This window comes from Nothobranchius furzeri, chromosome 9 (assembly GCF_043380555.1).
Source record: "Nothobranchius furzeri strain GRZ-AD chromosome 9, NfurGRZ-RIMD1, whole genome shotgun sequence".
Classification (NCBI taxonomy): Eukaryota; Metazoa; Chordata; class Actinopteri; order Cyprinodontiformes; family Nothobranchiidae; genus Nothobranchius; species Nothobranchius furzeri.
Genome location: NC_091749.1, coordinates 73544195 through 73570928, shown reverse-complemented (window position 1 = coordinate 73570928; position 26734 = coordinate 73544195). Strand labels below are relative to the sequence as shown.

The following is a 26734-nucleotide window of genomic DNA, read 5'->3' as shown; positions in this document are numbered from 1 at the left end:
ACACGGTGTTCATTATGGACAGTCCATGACTGGCACAGAAGTCCAATAACAAAACACTCGAATTCAGATCAGGGAGGTTGTTCCTCCCAACCACACCTCTCCAGGTCTCACTGTCGTTGCTCATATGAGCGTTAAAGTCCCCCAGCAGAACGAGGGAGTCACCAGAAGGAGCACTTTCCAGCACCCCCTCCAAGGTCTCCATAAAGGGTGGGTAGTCTGAACTGTAACTTAGTGCAGAAGCATAGACCACAGTCAGAACCCGTCCCCCCACATGTAGGCGGAGGGAGGCTACCCTCTCGTTCACTGGGGTAAACCCCAACGTACAGGCACCAAGATGGGGGCAACTAGTATGCCCACCCCTGCTCGGCGCCTCTCAGTGGGAGCAACTCCAGAGTGGTAGAAAGTCCAACCCCTCTCAAGGAAACTGGTTCCAGAGCCAGAGCCATGCGTTGAGGAGAGTCTGACTATATCTAGTCAGAACCTCTCAACCTCACACACCAACTCAGGCTCCTCCCCCACAAGAGAGGTGACATTCCATGTGCCAAGAGCCAGCTTCTGTAGCCGAGGATCAGACGGCCAAGGTCCCCGCCCTCAACTACCACCCGTCACACACTGCGCCCGACTCCTTTGGCCCCTCCCACGAGTGGTGAGCCCATGGGAAGGGGGACCCACGTTTCCTCTTCAGGCTGTGCCCGGCCGGGCTCCAAGGGTGAAAGCCCGGCCACCAGGCCTTTGCCAAAGTGCCCCACCTCCAGGCCTGGCTCCAGAGGGGGGCCCCGGTGACCCACGTCCAGGCGAGGGAACACAGTTTCCATTTATATAATTCATCATAAGAGGTCTTCGGGCTGCTCTTTGTCTGATCCCTCACCTAGGACCTGTTTGCCATGGGTGACCCTACCAGAGGCAGAAAGCCTCAGACAACTTAGCTCCTAGGATCACTGAGACACTCAAACCCCTCCCCCACAGTGAGGTGACAGCCCAGGGAGAGGTCCATCAGAAGACAAGTGCAACTCTTTTTAATACATCCTACATTGACACCAGAAGGTGTTTCTCCTCGTGCCAATTTCCTCAAGAAGATCAGAGGTCAGGTTCAGGTAGAGAGCAGCACCTCTAGAGATGTGGCAGAAAACACGTCTCGTTTAACCCTAATCCTATAGTCATCACCCCAGAAACCAACACGAGGCTCTTGCTCAGATGTTTAGTTGCAAACATGCCACATACAAATCAGTTATTGATGATACGATCTACATGCATGTTGTTCAAGGCAAACATAATTATTATTACTAGAATGAGAGGCTTTGGTCTAGAATCAATGTTCAATTCCCGACTGCATTAATCAGACATTTCTGTGGATGTTTCTGTGCTCAGAATAAAGTTTAGAGATTAGGAGAGAGCACCAGGACACACACTCTCTTGTATGAATAACAAACCCGCTGAAAGGTGGAGCTGAATGTATTGGGGTGTGTGTGTATGTGTGTGTGTGTGTGTGTGTGTGTGGGGGGGGGGGGGGGGGGGTCAGGCATAGAAAATAGCAATGTACAAACTCAAGCTCTGAATGTTTATTTCCCTAAGGCCTGGACTTTACTTGTGCTTAATTACGTGTAAGCATGTTTTTCATGGCTGCTACAACTACATTGCATTTGTTTGAAGCATTGTTTGTGCAAGTCCTCTGAAGTTAACACCACTAGTTCACAAGATGCAATATATGGGTAACCGGTAGGGGGAGTTGACAAAATGCCGTTTCTGGCTTAGAGGTCTTACATACCCTCCACAATACCATTGATGTCTTTATTTTCTGTCCTGATCAGCTCCTGAACTCTTCTGTTGTCGCCAAGTCTTTTTTTGGTCGTACAAATCTGGCACTCTGTATATTCTGAGTTATGTACTGTGCCCCCTAGCGAAACCCTCCAGTACTGCAGCAAATAAAAGTCCAAGATGCAGTCTGCTATCTGCATCAGTGAGATCTTATAAAGCAAGTATGGTCCTAGCCTAACCCCTTCTTTCCACTGGATGTGAAAGTGGCGTGTAACGTGATAGAGGCATTTTCCCATGAGCTCATTCCCAACAGGGAGTGACTCTGAAGCAAAATGGGAGCAAAAGTGTTCCACACAGCTGATTCTGTGAGGTCACAACATCACAGGAGAATTGCAGCACCACACATGATTTCAGAAGTCCAAACAACAAAAAGCAAAGAGACATGGTTAGGGTTAGGCTGTATGACTCCAAAAGGGGTGTGGTTTATCTTCTGTTCTGTTGACCTCGTGTTACGTGCCGTGCCCCTTTTTGGCCACAAGATGGCCTCAGTGGCTTTTGCCTCGCCTGGTTCCCGGTGCCCCAGCTGTGTAGTATCAGTAATCACTTAGCAGCTGTTAAAAGCTGCTCTCCTGCCCTCAGTCAGCGAGAAGGTCAAGGATAGTGCCGACTGGGAACAGTTTGGGCTATTCTCCTCGGTTCGCTCTTTGATAATATTCGGTTTGCTCGCTAGTTTTCGTGGATAACTCGTTTGGATTTGGGATTTAGGATTAGACTGTTTGGCTTCTTGACTTCGGCCCGGCATTTTGACTTTGACTTTAGGATCTCCCCCTTTGACTATATATCTATTATTATACTCGGTTTCTTCCCACCCCCTTCTGGGGTGGCGTTTTTCATTCTCCCTTTTGTAGATAAGCTCCTTGTGTTTTTATTATATAGACTTTCCTTTTTAGTATTGTAAATATTCATTCTGTAATAAAGATTCTTGTTTTTTTTAAGCGACACAGTACTTTGTTCATTATTAAAACAACACACTATTTTTATTACTCCCCTCCTCATCTCTCCTAGAGAGCCTGGGACGTAATACCTCGGGTATGGGGGTTTAACAGGAAATGGTGTACATTTACCTGCATGTGACTTTTATTTTGAAAGTTTCTGGATGTGTTACACTGCATTTGTGTTTGACTTTGTCTCCCACAATCTAAACTGCAATTGACATAAAACTGACACAAAATGTAACAAAAGTGTACCCTTGCTTCTGGAAACGGTCTAAAATGTGCTGCAGGTGGAAATAAGCTCATCCAGTATAGCGGTGACAGACTGTTGCGTAGTACGTTTTGCGGCCGTTTCGTGACGCTTTCTCGTCCAGTAGAAAGGATGGCTGAGAGTAGCAGTGTGGATTCAGCACCATGGACAGCTACACTCCACTGCTGCAAGTCTGGAGCTAAAACATTCCTCAAACTACAGACTTTTATTCTTTGTTCCTTAACCCTCTCAGGCTCAAATTAAGTTTTGATGAAAGCACGAACAACGAAGTCCTACAGGGGTAATTCTGAGTTAAAAAATGCTCATGAAATACGTATGTGTGGAGTAACCAGGTAGGTAGGTTGTAATGTTGTAAATCTGCAACGCTGGCCTCCAGAGAGATAAATATCAAATATCACATTAGATATCATTGTTGGGACAAAAAGCTAGAAGCATGAGGTTTGATGCTGCTTTTTGTGGCAAAGGGAAAGCTCTTACTTGAAAAAAAAAAAACCATCCTAAAATCCCCAGAGCTCCAGGGTGTTTGTTGCTTGGATGTCCCTGCACTCTGACCTGTATAGATTTGTTTCTTAGGGTGATTTTTTTTCTGTTTCATAACCTTATTTTTACTTATTTATTTGTATCGGTGTGTGTTTCTTTCCTCGTCTTTTTGACTTTGTTTAGTTTTCAACATACGTGTCTCACTCATGCGTGACTATGATGCGTTCACCATGCCTCTGTACTTCACACACCACAGTTTAGTTGACCTTTCCAATACCGATTGTGCTTTTTCTCGTATCTCTAACTCTCACTGAGAATTATTCCACCTGGCATCAGACGTGTTCAAATAGTCTCTGTTTTTAAGGTTTATTTGAATTCATTTAATTTAAATTTAGCTGATTAAAGTAAAACATATTAACTCCATGCCGTTTGGTTGGCAAGGCAACCAAATGGTAGAGCACATTTCCCCCCAAATAAGATGTTTTAAAAGAGAAAAATAATATTGCTGTGCGTTTTATTCAATAATATTAGTTTAATGAATATGAAATTATTATTGATGAAATCAATGTTGTTCTACCAGAAAAAAATAGACAATTATTGCATTTGTCTGGGGGTGTACCTTAATTCAAGGCAATAACCTGACAGTGCCATTTTTGTTCTACATCATGCGTTTTCGTCACGCTGAGACCAAACTGAATAAACTAACAATGAAAACTTGCTGCTTTTGCATCATTTAAATGTTCAGAGATTTTCACTTTGCGCAAATGTTTGCGTTTTAACTCTGCCTCCAAGGCCCGCATGCGCCCTGTCTTTCAATTTGCATTGGCCAGGTTCCTTATGCAAATCATCGAGTAGGCGTGGTCGATTCTCGAAAGTACGAGCTGACGTCACGGCGCAAAGTGGAACTTGGTGAGTAGGTGAGGGTGGTGGTCTTAAAAAATACAAGCACGTAAAGCATAAGATGAAATAAACAGGGCTGATTCCAAGCAAGGCAGTTTATAGGCTGGAAAGGGAGGAGAAACAGGGTGGGAGGAGGAGTAGCGAGAGAGGGAGATATAAAGGAGGGGAGGGGGTGAGGTTGCGATGTGGCGCCGTGCAGTTGACTACACAGGGGGAGAGAGAGTGGGAGTGAGTGAGAGTGTGTGAGGGAGGGAGAGAGAGAGAGAGAGAGAGAGAGAGAGAGAGAGAGAGAGAGAGAGAGAGAGAGAGAGAGAGAGAGAGAGAGAGAGAGAGAGAGAGAGAGAGAGAGAGAGAGAGAGAGAGAGAGAGAGAGAGAGAGAGAGAGAGAGAGAGAGAGAGAGAGAGAGAGAGAGAGAGAGAGAGAGAGAGAGAGTAGCCCGCCGGCCCATTGAGGAAAGATGGCTACAGTCGCTGCAAACGGAGTGCAGCAGGAGAATGGATTCAGCACCACGAACAGCGCCGGCAGGATGAACGGGCTTACCATCGGCCAGAACACCATTCCAATGAAGGACCACGACGCCATCAAGCTTTTCATCGGCCAGATTCCCAGAAACCTGGAGGAAAAAGACCTGAAACCGCTGTTTGAGGAATTCGGAAAGATATACGAACTCACTGTACTGAAAGACAGGTTTACCGGAATGCATAAAGGTGGGTTGCATCGCTGTCATTACTTTTGCAAAGCGGTAGAGAGAGAGAGGGAGAGAGAGAGGGAGAGAGAGTACAGAGACAGGAGAGAAATTAATAAGAGCGTCCCGAGTCAGTCAGGGGGCAGAAGGCTCGAAAAAGAGAGTTGGCGTCACACACACACACACACACACACACACACACACACACACACACACACACACACACACACACACACACACACACACACACACACACACACACACACACACACACACACGTGTGTGTTGGGAGAGCACATGGGTCTAGGGTGTGTGGCGGGGTTGATTGTAGTTACGGCGGCCAGCAGCAGCTCCACGTGAACGCTCCAGCTGAAAACGCCTTGTTTACATCGCCTCTCATGTGCAGAACATCCCGCTACGGCCAGTTGAAGGGGGCGGGACAGTTCACAGGCAAGTGCGCGAGATGCTATTATTTAGCAGCTGCGTACATTTCTTCATCACTTCATAAGATAAACGCAATCCGTCCGAGTCCATTTGGTGCATGTTGTCACACAGAACCGAGCCCTTTGGTGGAAAGCGGAACATGAAATCCACCATCAGTCAGCACCGGTGATTAAGGTGGTACTGCATGCTGCTCTGACCTTTCAGCTGATATGCTGCAAACCTTTCCGATGTCATTAGCAATGGAGAATACAATTTCCACGGCAGCTGCGTAGTAATGGAGCTCCGTGGGCGGGTAGCAGTCAGGAAGTACAAAGCACGATAATAGTAGAGTACACACACACACACACACACACACACACACACACACACACACACACACACACACACACACACACACACACACACACACACACACACACACACACACACACACCTAAAACCAGCTCATTGTCCAAAACGATTTGTAATTATCAGGCAGACACATCACGGATCGATCAATAATCGCCAGGTGATAATTAGAAATAACAGACACGTTTATGCTGGTTTTAATTCATGCATGGTGATGTGAATAATTCTGGCCTTTATTAAACGTTTAAACTGCTTTTCCTGATCAATAACCTTGGTATCCTTACACTGTTTTATTTCTCTGAGGATGTTATGTGGATAATAAAAATATACTAACAAAAAACAACCCATATTGATTTCAAATTTTACATTTCGGTACTAATACTGCAAAAAACGATCACCAGCAACACATTTTTAAATGAATAACTGGAATCAAAATGTTAAATAACTCCAGCAGTGAATGTAAATTCACCGTTTCTCCTTTTGCCAAACAGAATTACAAGTGATGCATAAGTCCGTGTCCAAAGTTCATGATCCTATTGATTGGCACAAGTGAAGCACTCTTGAGAGAGAAGTGTGTGTGTGTGTGTGTGTGTGTGTGTGTGTGTGTGTGTGTGTGTACCACCTGTTTCTCCAAGCATAAGCTACAGCTCGTTCTACTACTGTTTTTCCTCGGCACCCGTTGAACAATATTTCTGATGTTCATGTTGTTTACGCGTCCTCGGCCATCCCTGAATGTCATCTCTCTGGAGGATGGTCGCCAAAGAAAAGGATAATCCTGTTCTAAAGACAGACCAAATGCCCGATCAAATCATCCTCCACCAAGGCCACTCTGATGCTCGCGTTATGCCCACTTCATCCCGTAGGACATTCAAAGTCACTTTGGGAGCATCGGCGTGTACTTTTAATAAGATTTAACCACCACATTATATGGATGAGTTTTTTCCTTATTGGCTCCTCGACCAAACCGTGAACACGTCCCCTGCTGTGTTGATGTGTGAAATCTGTAAAGGGGAGCAAGAACGCACATGAGCAGGAAAATGGGATTACAGCCATAAACAAAATAAGTAACAGGTTTAATGCATTCATGACTTTTAAACTGAATTTCAAACTGGTTTTTAGTACATTTCCAAAATGTGGCTGGGTAGTCTTCATCACAGAAGGTTTCAGCATAAAGAGGAAAAACAGAAATGTATGCCTTCGTCTTTGTGTCTTTTTCATGAACATCTGCTACAATCGCCTCATAAATGTTCAAATTCACAATGGCACCTTTTCTTAAAGCTAAAAATAATAAAAACTTTTTTTTTGTTCAAAAACGTTGTTACCATGGCACAATAAAAGATGTTGTTGCTTTGGATGGTCGAGGATAAATACTGAGCTATAACAAACAATATTGTTACAGACGTGTAAAGAAAAAAATACATTATGCGATGTAGCAGATAATTATATTTAAATGTACCAAAACTATAAAACATAAAGTATATATATAAAAGGCCCTACTGTAGCATCATGTAATGTAACAACATATTATGTAACATTTTGTATTGTAACCTAATGTCATATAAATGTTACATTAAGTTACATAACAGAAGTAGCAAAGTAAAGTAACTTAACAAAAATATATGAAATGCAATGTGACACCTAATTTATTATAAAATAAAGTACTGTAACATAAAAGTACTATAACATAAAGTAATGTAACATCAAATTAATGTAACATATAATAATGTTATATAAAAGTACTGTAACATAAAGTAATGTAACATAAAATTAATAAAGCATATAATAATCTAACATAAAAGTACTGTAACATATAGTAATGTACATAAAAGTACTATAACATAAAGTTTTGTAACATAAAGTAATGTAACATCAAATTAATGTAACATATAATAATTTAACATAAAAGTTCTGTAACATGAAGTACTGTAACATAAAATTACTGTAACACAAAGTACTGTAACATAAAATACTCGAACACAAAATACTGTAACATATAGTAATGTAACACAAAAGTACCATAACATAAAGTAATGTAACATCAAATTAATAGAATATATAATAATTTAACATAAAAGTACTGTAACATATAGTAATGTAACATAAAAGTACTATAACATAAAGTTTTGTAACATAAAGTAATGTAACATAAAATTCATGCAACATTAAGTCATGTAACATAAAAGTACTATGACGGATAGTAATGTAACATGAAGTACTGTAACATAAAATTACTGTAACACAAAGTAATGTAACATAAAGTACTGTAACATAAAAGTACTCGAACATAAAGCATAAAGTTATGTAACATAAGATTAATGTAACTATAATAATGTAACATAAAGTACTGTAACATAAAGTAATGTAGCATAAACTTGTGTAACATAAAGTACTGTAACATAAAATTACTGTAACATAAAGTAATGTAACATAAAATTACTGTACCATAAAATAATATAACACAAAGTTATGTATTGTAACATAGAAGTATTAGCGAAATTAAATTTAAGGTCATGTGACACATTTTAAAATGCAATTTAAGTAAATTAAACATGATCTAACATAATATTATTAAACAACACAACATAACATTATGCTTTCTAACATAATGTACTATAAAGTAACTGTAACATAATGTAATGTAACATAAAAGTAATGTAACATATAGTAATTTAACATAAAGTAACCTAACACTGTTTTCTTCTGGGATGTTTTTATTAGTCTGTTCAAATGAGGAGTTTCCTCATTTCTGCAGGGTTGTGTATAAAATGACACATTAAAATTCTCAGCTATGGTTGAATTTATTTGAGTAAATTGTCCGGTTTGACGTTGTTCTATCTACATGATTTATGTCCTTGTAAATAAATGTTTTGGAGCTGCTCTGCTGCCACATCTGCAGTCACAGACGTTGACCATTTTGTGAGGTTTTGTGATAACGGTTCGTGGTTCCGGTTTTTGAAAAAGTGCTAGCTTGCTTTGGAGTATTGGCACAATATGCCAATGGATGTAACAAGCTGTTATGTCAGAGGGTTAGGAGGTTTCCTGAAACATGATCACAAATCCAATCCACGTTTTCCTCTGAAACACATTTTTCAGAGCAGATAAAACAGGAGTAGACGAGGAAGACCTGTTTGTCGTTATGAGGTAATGAAGATTTGTTGTGCTTTACTTTCACGTCTCTTTGGGAGAAGAAAGCTTTCATATTATGTTATGACGTCTTTGGCTGTTGGTTAGTGAACCGTACCTACGGGGATACTTGCAGCCATAGATTTTTCTGCAGCTCTAGCTTTGTGGTTTGATTTTGGACTCAAGGGTAGATCAAAAATTGTCATGTTTGCTTCTGATTAATTGTACTGTGACAGTTTAAACAGCTGTTTTGTGGCTCGTGAATCCTCTCGGGGGACTCGACCGAATGTCTGGGGAAATCCACATTTCTTCTTGTCCTGTACAGTGAGTGAGTCTGTGAAGCTGCATGTTGCGTCCAGCCTTCTAATCGCCGCTGCCTGTAAGTGAGTTTGATGGTGTGTGTGCCTTCGGGGAGCCTTATATGGTGCGTGGGATGACTTGACACTATTGGTGTGCACGGTGCCCGTCAGCAGGTCGGCCTGCTTAACATCTATCATTCTGCTGAGCAACACATTATCATAATACTTAGTGTCAGTGCCAGAGTGCATGCATTGTTCAGACACACTGAATGTTAGTGGGGGGCAAATCTTTTGCTTGAGTAGCGTTATCTGTCAATCCGTCTGTGATGCTGAGAGGGGCGACTCTAAGCTGCGCCACACAGCCAGGAGTAAGAGACACAAAGAGTTCTTAAATGTCCCCATCCATCCTCCTCTCCTCGGTGGGTCCATGAGGGGGAACTGTCCAGAAATAGCTGGAACGACTAGCATAACGGAAGAGTTTTTGTCTTTAAACTGTGAAATGTCACTCACAGTGAAAACATTTGTTTTGTTTTCATGTGAGCTAGTCACTTAATTATTCAGGACAACCGAAACAGCACTGATGGTTGATCTGGGTTCATCTACCGTGGTGTTGTAGAAGCCGTGCTGAACAATGACTGACAGATTGTGGAAGCTGAGTGACAGGTGTAGCTTAAGTCTACAAGTGACCCCTTTGATCATTAGAACAGAGGGAGTGTGTGAAGCAGGCAGCTGACGGCTGGGTCGGACCGGTTCTGAGGCGGATGGATGGAGCGTAGTAGTTTAACCACCTCAGACACAGGAAGTGCTGCATGAAGCCTCATCAATGAGAGGATGTGTCTGTTCTGCCCAGCGCGGCATTTCATATTTACTTCCTGTTTCTTAAGTTTAACGTGCACTATTGCACCACTTTAGAGAAAATAACTGCTCATGATTCATGAATTAAATTAAATGTTTATGGTAATTTTTCAGAAATATAAAGAAAGATACATTTAATACCTGGACTCAGGTGTCAGCTCATACTGGTTTCCATTCCAAATCAAACTGTTAGGAAAAGCTTGAAGGGAGGAAAAGTTCTTAAAGTAATTTCACCAAACGTGTCTCGCAAACGCTAAGACTAATTTCACCTCTCAAGTTTCCTTTGAACCCGTTTGCGGGGTTTACTTTTCCAATTCCCTGACACAAAATTGCGTAAACTTTTGTCCCTGACAGAAATGACAGCGTGGTAAATTGTATTTGATTACCAAAGTATTATTTTCACCCCACTTAACCTGCTCATCACGAGAAGTCCGGAGTCCGTCGGCCCAACCATCCAAGTTTACTCTTCATTTCCGAACCGAGAACATGATCTTCTGTTATTCCTCCAATCGTTGCTCGGTAATCGTTTGATTCAGATTTAGCAATTTTCTCTTTTCGTTTGCAATTCCAATACAGAAATCATAATTATTTATGTAGTCAAAAATGCTAATAGACAGGCTAACCCGTTAGCGGCTGCTACCACCACTCTAGCGGTATCGTTGTTTCATTCCTTCAGTTTACCTACCATCTGTTCCACATCTGGATCCATCGGAGATTCACTCTGATCCAGCTCTAACAAACATGAACCCCTCCTACAGGGTTGGAGCTACTCTGCTGCTGCGGTGAAGCGGAGGCAGCTGGACCATCGCCTCAGATGTTTCACGCTGCAGAAGAAGTTCAGTTCAACAAGTAACTTGTTTAGAACGCGTTGTGAGGAAATTGGTTTGTGGTTTTTGTTTGGTTTTAAAACAACTACAAACATTTCAAAAACAACCACGGAGAGAACATCAGGTCAGGTTAACAGATTCATCCGCCCCACGATCAAATACTTGTTTAAAAAGTCAAACACTGACCATTTCATTTCAAAAGAAAGGATTTGACCAGAAAAGTACGTATTGGCATCATAAACAGGTAATTTTCATGCATATGAGTCCTGATATATTTAATGTAAAATGTTATTAAATCTAAACACATCACATGTTTGTCAACTTAAAATATTATTACTGTAAATAATGAATGTTTAAACATTTTTAATGAATTATTATTTCCACAAAATGTCACAACCCCCTTACCCATAATGCTTCTGTGTATGCGTCTACATAGGAGCTACTGTTGTATGTAGCGTCTTGTCTTATTTTATCTTTTACTTTTGCATCCTTGGTCACTTTAGTACTCCTTTATCTGACCTGAACTGCGATAAAGCACACGCTTCCCATTTTATCTCATCTCATCTCATCGTCTCGTATCTCATCTCATTGTCTCGTATCGTCTCGTATGTCATCATATCGTATCTCATCTCATCTCATCTCGTATCTCATCTCATCTCATTGTCTCGTATCTCATTGTCTCGTATCTCACCTCACCGTCTCGTATCTCATCGTCTCGTATCTCATCTCATTGTCTCGTATCGTCTCGTATGTCATCATATCGTATCCTATCTCATCTCATCTCGTATCTCATCTCATCTCATCTCATCGTCTCGTATCTCATTGTCTCGTATCTCACCTCACCGTCTCGTATCTTATCGTCTCGTATCTCATCTTATCATCTCGTATGTCATTGCATCTCATCTCATCTCATCTCATCTCATTGTATCGCATCGTATCATATCTCATCGTATCGCATCACATCGTATCTTATCTCATTGCATCTCATCATATCATATCTCATCGTATCTAATCTCACCTCACCTCACCGTCTCGTATCTCATCTTATCGTCTTGTATGTCATCGCATCACATCGTATTGTATCGTATCTCATCTCATCCCATCTCATCTCATCTCATCTCATCTCATTTCATCTGATCGTATCTCATCTCATCTAATCGCATCGCATCGTATCTAATCTCACCTCACCGTCTCGTATCTCATCTTATCGTCTCGTATGTCATCGCATCGCATCGTATCTCATCTCATCTCATCTCATCGCATCTCATCGTATCGTATCGTATCGTATCGTATCTCACCTCATCTCATCTCATCTCATCTCATCTCATCTCATCTCATCTCATCGCATCGCATCTCATCTGATCGTATCTCATCTCATCGCATCGTATCGTATCTCATCGTATCGCATCATATCATATTGTATCGTATCTCATCATATCTCATCGCATCGTATCGTATCATCTCATCTCATCTCATCTCATCTCATCTCATCTCATCTCGAACATTATGAATGTACAGATTTTAAACCTTTACTGCATTAATAATGTATACATCTTAAATGTAGTGAAAGTTAAAGCCTAAAGGTGTCAGAAAAGTACGCCAAAAACCTCAACAATCCATAAAAATGGCAAGTTTTTTTATGTTATATGAAATTAATTGTAACCTTTTGCTAAAGCTCTTTTTGTCTTTCTTCCTTCATCTTCTATTTTTTCTGCTTTTATTTATTTATTTATTTATTTATTCTAAAAGAAATCTCATGCCTCATGAGAACGTGAGGACAAAAACAAGTATCATCTGCACTTAGATTGGATGTAGAAACCCTTTTTCAGGCATGTAAAACGTACGTGGAGCAGCACATCCCAGAAAATAAACAATTTCTCTAAATTACATAAGGAGCTCAGCAAATGAGTGTCACCTTTTGCCTACGAGTCCCATGAGCCTCTGGGAACATGTGTTCCCCCAGGAAGCCTCAGCTCATGCTCAACAGTTTTGTAATGTCACACAGGATGAAGAGTATTTCCCCAGGCTCTGAAACTCCTCTGCTCGGCTGTTCGGATGCTGTTTCATCAGTGTCATTTAGCTGATTTTTCCTCTCGACTAACTTCCTCATTGCGGAGGAGGGTGAAGGTTGTTGTGGAAAGGAAGTTCTTCTGGCCAGGTGCCAGAGAGCACTGCTGCCTTTTTAGGATGATGCTTGCTAGGCATGCCGAGTATCACCTGTACGTGTGTGTGTGTGTGTGTGTGTTCTCCCATGGGAACCCTTGGCAGTAGGTGTGACATATAGTAATGGGAAATTATACTGCACAGTGCAAAACCTCTTCTGAACAGAGTCGCCCATTGTCAGCTCTGCCAAGCACGTAACAGAGCGACAACTCAGCCTTTAATGAACGCTGTCACACTTTTGCCAGAGACGTATTTGCACAAAACTCCGTATTTGCATACTCTTTCCCGAGTTTTTCAAACTTCAAAGACCCCTCTCCAGAGACGCGTGAGGGCACATTTTTGGCTCATCACCGTAGACGCTGATTTGTGGTTCAGTAACTACGATGGTAATCACTTCTCAGGAAACCGTGGCTGTAATTTCTTCTACTAATGGGTAAGAAAGGAAAAACACCTCTAAGTGGCTCCTGACTCAGACTTTTAATCATCTTTTTTGAATTTCACCTAAATAAAACTTTTTAAAACCGTAACCCAGTAAGTTTTGTTTTATCGTCCGTTTAGATCCACGCCATGACTCTTGCATAAGGAGACGATAAGCACGAGTTCACTGGATCTAATCTGGTGGGGGTGCTACATTAAAAGAAATTCAGAGTTTAATCTTATTTTTCTGGCAGCATGTTATTTTCTCTGAGGGTATGGAGCCATTAACTTTAGAGAGCCACATTCCGGTTGATGGGGCGCATGAATTCCAACGGCTTGTAAAACTCCAGTGAGCGTTATATTTGGGCCATGTGTGGAGCAGCATGACATCAGTGAAATGTGACGCTGGAGTGACTTTTCCAGGGGTCAACTACTCAGATTCCTTTTATGTTTTTCTCGAGCAAAGGCTGAAGCAGGGATGCACGGCCGTCCTGGTGTCTCGCTACGACACCTGTAGTGTTATAGTAAAACCATCCAATTAAAATTAGACATGTTTCAGTGAGCTGGAGTATCGTTCTGTGAGCTTCGACGAGATTTCTGCAAAGGCACTTGCATGAGGACAGGCATCCAACCCCAGTTTCCAGTTGTTGAATTCAGTGGCTTGCCATCAATGCGCCTCATATTTTGTGAATCTTTTTACTGAAGGGGATTGTTTTGAAGTGTTTTCCATGTAAAGGTTATGAATAATTACTGCCTTCTGTTTGATAGCTTTCCTGGTGGCTTCCTTTAGGAGAAACACTTTTTAGATCCTTCAGGACTTGTAAGCTGACAGCAAGTCTGAGCACAGCCGGCACAAAAGTGCTAAATCATTAAAACAACTAATTTTATTTGATAAATCTTCACACTATTGTCAGTTTTGCCCAACATGGACATTTACATGTGTATACCCCAGAGGTATGGACTCGAGTCACATGACTTGGACTCGAGTCAGACTTGAGTCATAATTTTAATGACTTCTGACTTAGACTTGATAAAATCCACAAAGACTTACGACTTGACTCGGACTTGAACGCCAATGACTTGCAACTTGAATCGACTTGCAGCTGTTGACCTGATGATGACTTGAGCATATTTGATATTTTAGCACAAAAGCTGCCCGACATGGACAACAATCATGAATCATTCTTGGTTCTGGGTGAGATTTCCTGCTAAATGCAGCGGCTCTTTGTTTATACTCAGTTTCAGTTTCTGCTTGTTTGAGTAAATAAACGAAGCTTTAAGAAGATTTATTTCTGGAATTTATTTATTATCATTGTCATTAAATTGAAGTTGGGTAGATGACTTGATTATGACTTGAAAATTCAAAGTTAAGGATTTGGACTTGACTTGGACTTCCACTTCATTGAGTTTGGACTCGACTTGGACTTGGTTTTCTTTGATTTGGACTTGATTCGAGACCAGCAGGTCCCTGAGGTCCAGTGATCAAAGCCTACTGGTGGTGCAGCACCAGGCTAAAGGTCAAAGCATGGCTTATCTATCATTCATTTTAATAGCAGAAGTCTTTATGCTCATTTTCAGAATATTAAAGATTATATTGATAATTTTGTGAGGCCGTTTAACATCATTGCAATATCAGAAACATGGATAGATTCAGAGCACGGTGAGGATTTTGTCTTGCAAGGTTACAATTTCCATTGTATCAATAGGAATGGAAAGGGTGGAGGGGTTGCGTTTTTCATTGATCAGTCCCTTTCATATAAATTTACTGAAAACTTGTCTATGGTTATTGATGAAGTTATGGAATGTATATCCATTGAAGTGAGTATTAAGCAAACAAAAAACATAGTGATTTATTGTGTATACAGGAAACCAGGAAGTGACATTGACACATTTATTGTTACAATGGAAAGTATTTTAATGTTAAACAAAAGTAAGATAACATATGTGTGTGAAGACTTTAATATAGATCTACTGAAAGCTACAGCACATAAGAAAACTGATGAATTTCTTGAGTTAATGTACAGTATGAGCATGGTTCCCCTCATTGCGAAACCAAGTAGAATAACTGCTGATAGTGCCACTCTTATTGATAATATATTTACTAATAATGTAGAAAGTATTATGCATAGTGGACTATTGATAACAGACCTAACAGATCATCTCCCTGTATTTGCTATCCACGACTGCCATCCAAAGAAAGTAAAACCAGCTAAAACTTTAATGTATAAAAGGAGAAGAAAGGAAGAAGATTTACAAAATTTAAAAACGGAACTACGTAATGTTAACTGGAGTAATATATATAGTGAACATGATGTGAATATTGCGTATAACTTATTTCTGGATATTTACAAAAGTATATATGATAAGCATTGTCCGATGATAAGACATAGTTGTAGAAATCGATATTCAGAGAAGCCGTGGATGACAAAGGGGATCCAAAATGCTTGTAAAAAAAAGAACACATTATATAAGCTATTTATATCACACAGAACTAAAGAAGCGGAGCAAAAATATAAAACATATAAAAATAAATTAATTAATATAATGAGGATGTGTAAAAGGAATTATTACAGTAATTTGATTGAAAGGAATAAAAGTAACATCAAAGGAATATGGAACGTGTTAAATACAATAATCAAGAAGCGTTGTGACGGTCTAAACCATCCAGATTATTTTGTCAGTAATAACAGAGATATTTATGATAGACAGTTGACAGTAGAACACTTCAATTAATTTTTTGTTGGGGTTGGTCCAAAGTTGGCTGACAAAATAAATAGTAATGTGGACTCTGAATCCAATGGTTATGGTGACGGAGACGGTGTGGCGGATTCATTATTACTTGAAGAAGTGACTCAAAAGGATATTCTTAAAATTGTCAGAGCATGTAAAACAAAATTTTCATTAGATGGAGATGACATAGATATGTTTTTAGTTAAACAAACTATTGATTGTATTGTCGAACCACTCACGTATATATGTAATTTATCATTTAAAACAGGAATATTCCCAAATAAAATGAAGGTGGCTAAGGTGGTTCCTCTTTACAAGTCTGGCAATAGGCATCAATTTACAAACTACAGACCGGTCTCCTTGTTACCTCAGTTTTCAAAGATATTGGAAAAGATTTACAATGATAAGCTGGAAAAATTTGTAGAAAAAAATGGCATTTTATTAGACAGTCAGTATGGCTTCAGATCAGGTAGATCTACTGCACAAGCTCTAATGGAATTGGTTGAAGACATATCCACATCGCTTGATCAGAAAAAATATGTTCTGGGAATTTTTATTGATTTGAAGAAAGCCTTTGATACAGTCGATCACAAAATACTTTTATCAAAAATGGAGAAGTATGGTATAAGGGAGACAGCTCTCAATTGGCTAAAAAGTTATTTGAGTAACAGAGCTCAGTATGTGCAGTTGGGCTATCACAAGTCTAGCTGTCTCGAAGTTCACTGTGGAGTTCCGCAAGGGTCGGTACTTGGCCCAAAGTTATTTCTGTTATATATAAATGATATTTACACAACTTCAAAATTATTTAAATTTATTATGTTTGCTGATGATACAAATATTTTGTGTTCAGCAGAAGATATACAGCAACTTATACTAAAGGTCCAGAATGAATTGAGTGAGCTTAAGAATTGGTTTGATAAAAACAAACTGTCGTTAAATGTCAGCAAAACAAAGTTTATGTTATTTGGAAATAAAAGAAGTAGTAAAGAAATCTATTTGACTGTTAATGAAATAGCCATTGAAAGAGTGTATGAAATTAAGTTTTTGGGGATATTGATTGATCATAAGCTCTGTTGGAAGCCATACATACAATATGTGTGTTCTAAATTAGCCAGAAGCATTGGAATAATAAATAAAACAAGATATTCTCTACCACAGAAAGCACTACACACACTTTATTGTACTATGATTCTACCATACTTATCATATTGTGTCGAAGTATGGGGCAATACTTATAAATCTAATTTATTAAAGATTTGTGTTCTCCAAAAAAGAGTGGTAAGGATAATTATAAATTCTGGATATAGAGATCATACAACTCCATTATTCTACAATTTAAGATTACTCAAATTTTTTGACTTAATTCAATTTAAAACTGTCCTTGTACCGTATAGGGCCATGATGGGTGTACTGCCGTGTAATTTGCAAAGGTTGTTTAAAACTCATGAAGAGGGTTATGAATTGAGAGGCGTTAAAAACTTCATTTTTCCATTATACCGAACAACTATGAAAAGTATGTGTGTATCTGTATGTGGTATCAAACTGTGGAACAAACTTGATGTGACTTTAAAATTATGTAAAAACATTAGATCATTTAAAATGTTGTATAAACAACTTATAATTGACTCATACATAAATAGCAAGTGATAAAAATGGTAATTGGCTTCAAATGGAATATTTTGTTTTTGTTGTTTATTGGTTTTGTTTTCTTTTTCTGTAGATTCATGTGAACAATTGTTTTGTAACTGTCTTTTTATGTAGCAACTAGCAAGGTGAAGATAGAACGACCTGCATAAAGAAAAATTTTTTTTCTTTCAAGTTTGTTAATGTGAGCAAATGTGATTTATTAACTGAATTGGGGCTGGACTAGATAAGCTTTTGCTTCTTCCAGTTCCCTCTCAAATGGTTTTATGTTATTGTATGTTTTGTATTGTTTCATTCAACAGCATATGTTTATCGTATTCCTCATTTAAAAAAAAAAAAAATTTTTTGTATGCACCAGGAATATGGGGGAGTGCATATGCAATTTCATGTTTTCGATGGTTTGAGATAAATAAATAAATAAAAAAAAATTTAAAAAAAAGATCCTGGTTCTGGTCTATAGGGCCTTACATGGACAAGCACCATCTTACATTGGTGATCTTCTTAGTCCCTACACCCCCAGCAGGTCCCTGAGGTCCAGTGATCAAAGCCTACTGGTTGTGCAGCACCAGGCTAAAGGTCAAAGGTGACAGATCATCTGCTGCTGTGGCCCCCAGACTCTGGACCTCTCTCCCCCTGAGCCTGAGATCAGTGGACTCAGTGGTCTCCTTTAAAAAGCAGCTGAAGACTCACTTGTTCAAGCTGGCTTTTGTATGACCTTCTTCACCTCTCTCTCTTTATTCTGCTCTCCCCACCTATTCCACCTTCCTCAGGATCCACTGGTTTCCCTCTTTCCTGTTCACTCTCTCTCTTTCTTTACATTTTTTATCGTAATTGTCTATTTTTTGCTCATTTTAAATATATTTTTAAACATTTTCTAAATTTTTTGTTATATTTTTACATTTTTTGTTTTTGTGAAGCACCTCGTGATTTTTATCTTGAGAGGCGCTATAGAAATGATCTTTTTCGTTCTCTTTCCTACTTGACTGGAAAGACTTGTGATTAACTTGTGACTTGGAAAGCAGTGACTTGGTCACACCTCTGGTGTACCCTACCAACAGATAGCAAACGCCAGCACCTCTTGTGCATCCAGGGACAAATCCAGCAGGGTGGAGGAGTTAAATGTCCGCCTTGTAGCTGCGGGGCTGCGGGACCGTCTGCTCCTGCTGTTGGAGCTGCTGGTGGTGGTCCGAGGGACTGGTGCTGCCTGCAAACGGCAGCCTCGCTTTCAGCTCCAGAGGTCACCAACAAAGCAGGTCGTGGTGTGCAGATTTAGACAATAATGTTTGCAGAAACTTCAATGAGATTTAGGCGACTTGCTGTTCAAATATGCCATCTAGGGTTAGGGAAGGCTGCATTCACTCAGATCATTTATGAGTTATTTTACTCTTTAAAGCTATTTCTCCAAACAGAAGCTGTTCAGAAAGCCAACCACACAAGGCAAGGTCGTGATTATTATTTTCAGCAGAAACACACTTAATTTTTTTTTTATTTTTTGTTTTTGTGAAGCTCCTCGTGATTTTTATCCTGAGGGGCGCTATAGAAATGATATTTTCTTTCTTCTAAATATAAACAGAAACTCCTAAAGTGACTCTTAGCAAATGTCTTATTTTCAGTCTAACCTTGACGTCCTCTGTTCTTCTCGTCTTCATCCTGCAGGATGTGCCTTTCTAACATACTGTGCGAGAGAGTCAGCACTGAAGGCCCAGAGCGCCCTCCATGAACAGAAGACCCTGCCAGGGGTAAGTGTCCCCGATCTGCCCCCCCGTCACAGGCTCAAGCCTGCTGGGCAGCCAGCTCCTTGCAGGAACGCCGCCATCGTACGCTTAGTGCAGATCTCCGACGGAGACATTTCAGATTCTCTTCTCAGCCTACTCTGTTGATCATGTTGACCCCCCCCCCCCCCACACACACACACACACACATACACACACACACCTGCAGATAGACTAAAAGGGTGTGAGTGGCCCATCTCACCTTGCACCGTCTTGTTACACTAGAGTTTTTGATGAGCCCTCCTCCTTCGCTGTCCTTCCTCGTGTCCTCCCACAACATGGCGGCCTCAGTCGCTAATTGCCCTGAGGAATCCCGCTCTCGTTATCACAGATAATCAAACAGGAAGTATAAGCAGTCCCTTTTACCGTGTATATCACCATCTGGTGTTTTTCCTGTTAATTTTTATCTGTTTTTCTTTTTGTTGCTTTTATCTGGTTGCCTGTGGCAACAGGCGACTTTTTCAATTAAAATAATTGGGCTCTTTAAACGACACAGGTACAACAAACCCAGTAGTAGGCTCTTAAACCCGCCCAGGAGGAGGCCCTCGATCCGGGATGAGCGTGAGCTTATGCTGTTAGCAGGGGGGTTCAACTCCAACATTGGGGGAATTTTAGAGGCGTGATTGAATAACGCCCACAGGTATCTGAGAAGAAGCTACTCCAGTGCTCGGGTTTCTCATCAGACCCCTCTGCCCTTCCTTTCCTTTTACCACCTAGACTACCTCCCAGGTTGGGGCTTTAATCAGAGCCAGAGGAAATCCTTGGAAATCTCTAGGGACGGAGGTTGGGAGGGAGGGGCAGGGAGGCTGTGTGAGAGCCAGGAAAAAGATGGGAGGTGGAAGAGGAAGAGATTACGCACATGGGCAGGTTTGTAAACTGGGGACAGAGGTGGTTCCTGCATGTGTGGACCTTCATGTTGTTCCTGACTGTTAGATGGATCTGATGTTTGCACACGGCTGCGCATCACAGACAGGCCACTGAATGTTCAGCACACTGCTCCTCTGCGGTGGAAGAATCCCAGAGAGACCGCGCTCCCTGGTTCCTGCAGACTCATAATGAGATGATTGCCATGATGGTCCTGGATTGGTGTTCCTGTCTTTATTACCCTCATGGAGGGACTTTCTTGTTTGTCTTCTATCTAGAGCCAGGTTAATGGCATGCTCTGCGGGGTTTGAGTAAACATTTCCCCTGTACAGCTCACAGCGAGGGGTCAGACCTGCAATCTCAGGCTGAGCACAGCCGGCATACAGAGGGCTAATAAAGACGTCCTTCCTGTGTGTGTGTGTGTGTGTGTGTGTGTGTGTGTGTGTGTGTGTGTGTGTGTGTGTGTGTGTGTGTGTGTGTGTGTGTGTGTGTGTGTGTGAGAGAGAGAGAGAGAGGCATGGGATGATAAGGAGAGCAAGCGAGACGGAGACAGAGACTGGGAGAGGTGACACTTCTGGACAAGCCTCATTGTCGCCGCCATGGCCTAATGGTTTGAGATGCTCGCTCGTATAATGCTGCCATTTCAGTGGCTTCTTCACTCACTACTGTGGTCCTGATTGTGCAGCCCGCTTGTGGCTGTGTGACTGTCAGGCAACCAAATGCACATTTTGTTCCAATGAGACATGTGGCATGTGGCTCTGAGAGATGATAAGACAGGAATAATACTTTTTCCTGGCTACTCTTTTTTTTATGTTTCCTGCATGTGCAGAGACATGGCATGTTTTAACACTAATCTAAAACTCCTTTTCTTTAGTCCTTTCTCTACAGATTATCTCTGCAGTCAGTCAGTCCGTTCAACCATAAATTACATGCACTGCCTTCTTGATGAACATATTTGCTTGAATGTGATTTATTCCTCATGCTGGATTGAAACAAACCACATGAGTCCAGATAAGTGACCAGCATCAGGGTCACATAAGGGTCTTATGTCTACAGCTAAAGGAACACGTGCTAGAATAAAACTGTGTAAGGCACAGAAACAGTCCGTCAGGAGGAAACATCATCACATGGATCTGAGGGCGCTCCTGCACAAACACTGAAGCACCCTTTTACTTCCCGTTAACATTTGTCAGTTTCTACGCTCCAAAACTCAGAAAATCAACATGCAAAGTCCAAACTGGTTTAGTTAGGGATGATTTCACTTTTGGTGACCAGGTGGGAACACCTCTAGAGCTCTGGTATACGTCACAGTCAGAGCCGGATGATTGAATATTAATCAGTTTTAACACAAACACAGATTGAACATTGATGATGTCACACATGGTTTAAAGCATTCACACATTTTTCCAAAAACAACTATTCTTACTCAGAGACAGTGTTGGGGACGTTACTTTATTTTATTTTGAACATGTAAAAAAAAAAAAAAAAAAAAAAACACAAACAACAAGGCAAAAAAAAAGTACAACAACGTAGAATTCAAAGAGACTAATAAGTACCTCAAAACAAACAGAAAAAGAAAACGAGCAGTCACAACTAATAACCTTCATGTTCAAAAAGGAGCAGGAAGAAGGATAAGCTTATTTAATTCCACCCCTTTTCCATTATCTAGAAATAAATAGATATACCGACATGTACACATCCATATATGTTTCTATCTACATACATGCACATACACACCTATTCACAATTTCAGTATCCCCAGTAACACTCCATAGTATACACAACCTACCAATATATATACACATACCATCATACCCGTGCCCCCGCAAAAAAAAAAAAAAAAAAAAATTCTCAACGAGAACACCCAATCAAGTCTCTACCTCCTCCCTGTACCCTGCAAAAACCATATCCTTAAACCGCGTTTTAAACTGCACCATGCTCGGACATTGCTTCATATCTTTACCTAGTCTGTTCCACAGCTTCACTCCGCATACAGAGATGCAAAAACTTTTTAATGTTGTTCGGATACTAGGATGTTAAAAAATTAACTCCCCTCTCAAATTATATCCACGCTCCCTTATAGTAAACAGTTTTAGAATATTGCCAGGAAGTCATTAGGAAGTCACTTTAAAAGTCATTAGTTATAGTTACTTATTACTTTGTCAAAAAAGTATCTCAGTTACTTACTGAGTTACAAAATTGTAAAAGTAACTGAACACCAAGAAAAATACACATTTCTTTACTTTTTTTCACGAAACAATGCAAGAAAAATGGGTTCCCTTTAATTTACTATAAATGACAATACTGAAGAAAAATGACTGCAGTAAAATACTGAAGTATATATGACTTCAGTACAATACTGAAGTATTTATGACTGCAGTACGATACTGAAGTATAAATGACTACAGTACAATACTGAAGTATAAATGACTGCAGTACAATACTGAAGTATATATGACTGCAGTACGATACTGAAGTATAAATGACTACAGTACAATACTGAAGTATAAATGACTGCAGTACGATACTGAAGTATAAATGACTACAGTACAATACTGAAGTATAAATGACTGCAGTACAATACTGAAGTATAAATGACTGCAGTACAATACTGAAGTATATATGACTGCAGTACGATACGGAAGTATAAATGACTACAGTACAATACTGAAGTATAAATGACTACAATACAAAACGGAAGTATAAATGACTACAATACTATACTGAAGTACAAATGACTACAGTAAAATACTGAAGCATGAATGACTACAATACTGAAGTATAAATGACTACAGTACTGAAGTATAAATGACTACCATGATGACGACAACATAATACTGAAGTATAAATGACTACAATACAATACTGAAGCATAAATGACTACAATACTGAAGTATAAATGACTACCATGATGACTACAACATAATACTGAAGTATAAATGACTACAGTACAATACTGAAGTATAAATGACTACCATGATGACTACAATATAATACTGAAGTTTAAATGAATACAGTACAACACTGAAGTATAAATGACTACAATACAATACTGAAGTATAAATGACTACAATACTGAAGTATAAATGACTACAGTACAATACTGAAGTATAAATGACTACAGTACAATACTGAAGTATAAATGACTACAGTACAATACTGAAGTATAAATGACTACAGTACAATACTGAAGTATAAATGACTACAGTACTGAAGTATAAATGACTGCAGTACAATACTGAAGTATAAATGACTGCAGTACAATACTGAAGTATAAATGACTACATCACTGAAGTATAAATGACTACAATACTGAAGTATAAATGACTACAGTGCAATACTGAAGTATAAATTACTACAGTACTGAAGTATAAATGACTACAGTACTGAAGTATAAATAACTACAGTACTGAAGTATAAATGACTACAGTGCTGAAGTATAAATGATCACAGTACTGAAGTATAAATGACTACAGTGCTGAAGTGTAAATGACTACAATACTGAAGTATAAATGACTACAGTGCTGAAGTATAAATGACTACAATACTGAAGTATAAATTACTACAATACTGAAGTATAAATGACTACAGTGCTGAACTATAAATGACTACAATACTGAAGTATAAATGACTACAGTGCTGAAGTATTAATGACTACAATACTGAAGTATAAATGACTACAGTGCTGAAGTATAAATGACTACTGTACTGAAGTATGAATGACTACAATACTGAAGTATAAATGACTACAGTACTGAAGTATAAATGACTACATCGCTGAAGTATAAATGACTACAATACTGAAGTATAAATGACTACAGTACTGAAGTATAAATGACTACGTTGCTGAAGTATAAATGACTACAATACTGAAGTATAAATGACTACAATACTGAAGTATAAATGACTACAATGCTGAAGTATAAATGACTACAATACTGAAGTATAAATGACTTCAGCACTGAAGTTTAAATGACTACAATACTGAAGTATAAATGACTACAGTACTGAAGTATAAATGACTACATCACTGAAGTATAAATGACTACAGTACTGAAGTATAAATGACTACATCACTGAAGTATAAATGACTACAATACTGAAGTATAAATGACTACAGTGCAATATTGAAGTATAAATTACTACAGTACTGAAGTATAAATGACTACAATACTGAAGTATAAATGACTACAGTACTGAAGTATAAATGACTACAGTACTGAAGTATAAATGACTACAATACACAAGTATAAATGACTACAATAATGAAGTATAAATGACTACAATACTGAAGTATAAATTACTGCAGTACTGAAGTATAAATGACTACAATGCTGAAGTATAAATGACTACAGTACTGAAGTTTAAATGACTACAGTACGGAAGTATATATGACTTCAGTACTGAAGTATAAATGACTACAATACACAAGTATAAATGACATCAGCACTGAAGTTTAAATGACTACAGTACTGAAGTATAAATGACTTCAGTACTGAAGTATAAATGACTACAATACACAAGTATAAATGACTACAGTACTGAAATATAAATGACTACAGTACTGAAGTATAAATGACTACAATACTGAAGTATAAATGACTACAGTGCAATACTGAAGTATAAATGACTACAGTACTGAAGTATAAATGACTACAATACTGAAGTATAAATTACTACAGTACTGAAGTATAAATGACTACAGTACTGAACTATAAATGACTACAATACTGAAGTATAAATGACTACAGTGCAATACTGAAGTATAAATGACTACAGTACTGAAGTATAAATGACTACAATACTGAAGTATAAATTACTACAATACTCAAGTATAAATGACTACAGTACTGAAGTATAAATGACTACAGTACTGAAGTATAAATGACTACATTACTGAAGTATAAATGACTACAATACTCAAGTATAAATGACTACAGTACCGAAGTATAAATGACTACAGTACTGAAGTATAAATGACTGCGTTACTGAAGTATAAATGACTACAATACTGAAGTATAAATCACTACAGTACTGAAGTATAAATGACTACAATACTGAAGTATTAATGACTACAGTACTGAAGTATAAATGACTACAATACTCAAGTATAATGACTACAGTACTGAAGTATAAATGACTACGTTTCTGAAGGATAAATGACTAAAATACTCAAGTATAAATGACTACAGTACTGAAGTATAAATGACTACGTTACTGAAGTATAAATGACTACAATACTCAAGTATAAATGACTACAGTACTGAAGTATAAATGACTACAATACTGAAGCATAAATTACTATAGTACTGAAGTATAAATGACTACAATACTGAAGTATTAATGACTACAGTACTAAAGTATATATGACTACAATACTCAAGTATAATGACTACAGTACTGAAGTATAAATGACTACGTTACTGAAGTATAAATGACTACAATACTCAAGTATAAATGACTACAGTACTGAAGTATAAATGACTACATTACTGAAGTATAAATGACTACAATACTCAAGTATAAATGACTACAGTACTGAAGTATAAATGACTACGTTACTGAAGTATAAATGACTACAATACTCAAGTATAAATGACTACAGTACTGAAGTATAAATGACTACAATACTCAAGTATAAATGACTACAGTACTGAAGTATAAATGACTACAGTACTGAAGTATAAATTACTGCGTTACTGAAGTATAAATGACTACAATACTGAAGTATTAATGAGTAAAATACTGAAGTATAAATGACTACAATACTGAAGTATTAATGAGTACAATACTGAAGTATCAATGACTACATTACTGAAGTATTGATGAGTACAATACTGAAGTAAAAATGACTACAATACTGAAGTATTAATGAGTACAATACTGAAGTATAAATGACTACATTACTGAAGTATTAATGAGTACAATACTGAAGTATAAATGACTACAATACTGAAGTATTAATGAGTACAATACTGAAGTATAAATGACTACAATACTGAAGTACTAATGAGTACAATACTGAAGTATAAATGACTACATTACTGAAGTATAAATGACTACAATACTCAAGTATAAATGACTACAGTACTGAAGTATAAATGACTACGTTACTGAAGTATAAATGACTACAATACTCAAGTATAAATGACTACAGTACTGAA

General features: G+C 38.8%; 1 protein-coding gene across 14 annotated transcripts in view; it reads left to right on the top strand.

Moving 5' to 3' along the window:
- Positions 1-4581: 4581 nt before the first annotated feature.
- Positions 4582-26734, top strand: part of celf6 (CUGBP Elav-like family member 6) — a 209672-nt gene continuing 187519 nt past the window's right edge. For 5 of the 14 annotated variants that reach the window (XM_054731914.2, XM_054731910.2, XM_054731907.2 and 2 more), the window contains exons 1-2: positions 4584-5106; positions 19591-19673. In XM_054731914.2, the coding sequence (XP_054587889.1) occupies positions 4857-5106; positions 19591-19673 (333 nt within the window). In that variant the 5' untranslated portion in view covers positions 4584-4856. Of the gene's footprint in view, positions 5107-19590; positions 19674-26734 lie in introns of all 14 variants that reach the window. The other 9 variants (XR_008559282.2, XM_054731909.2, XM_054731905.2 and 6 more) reach the window with 4 other exon arrangements.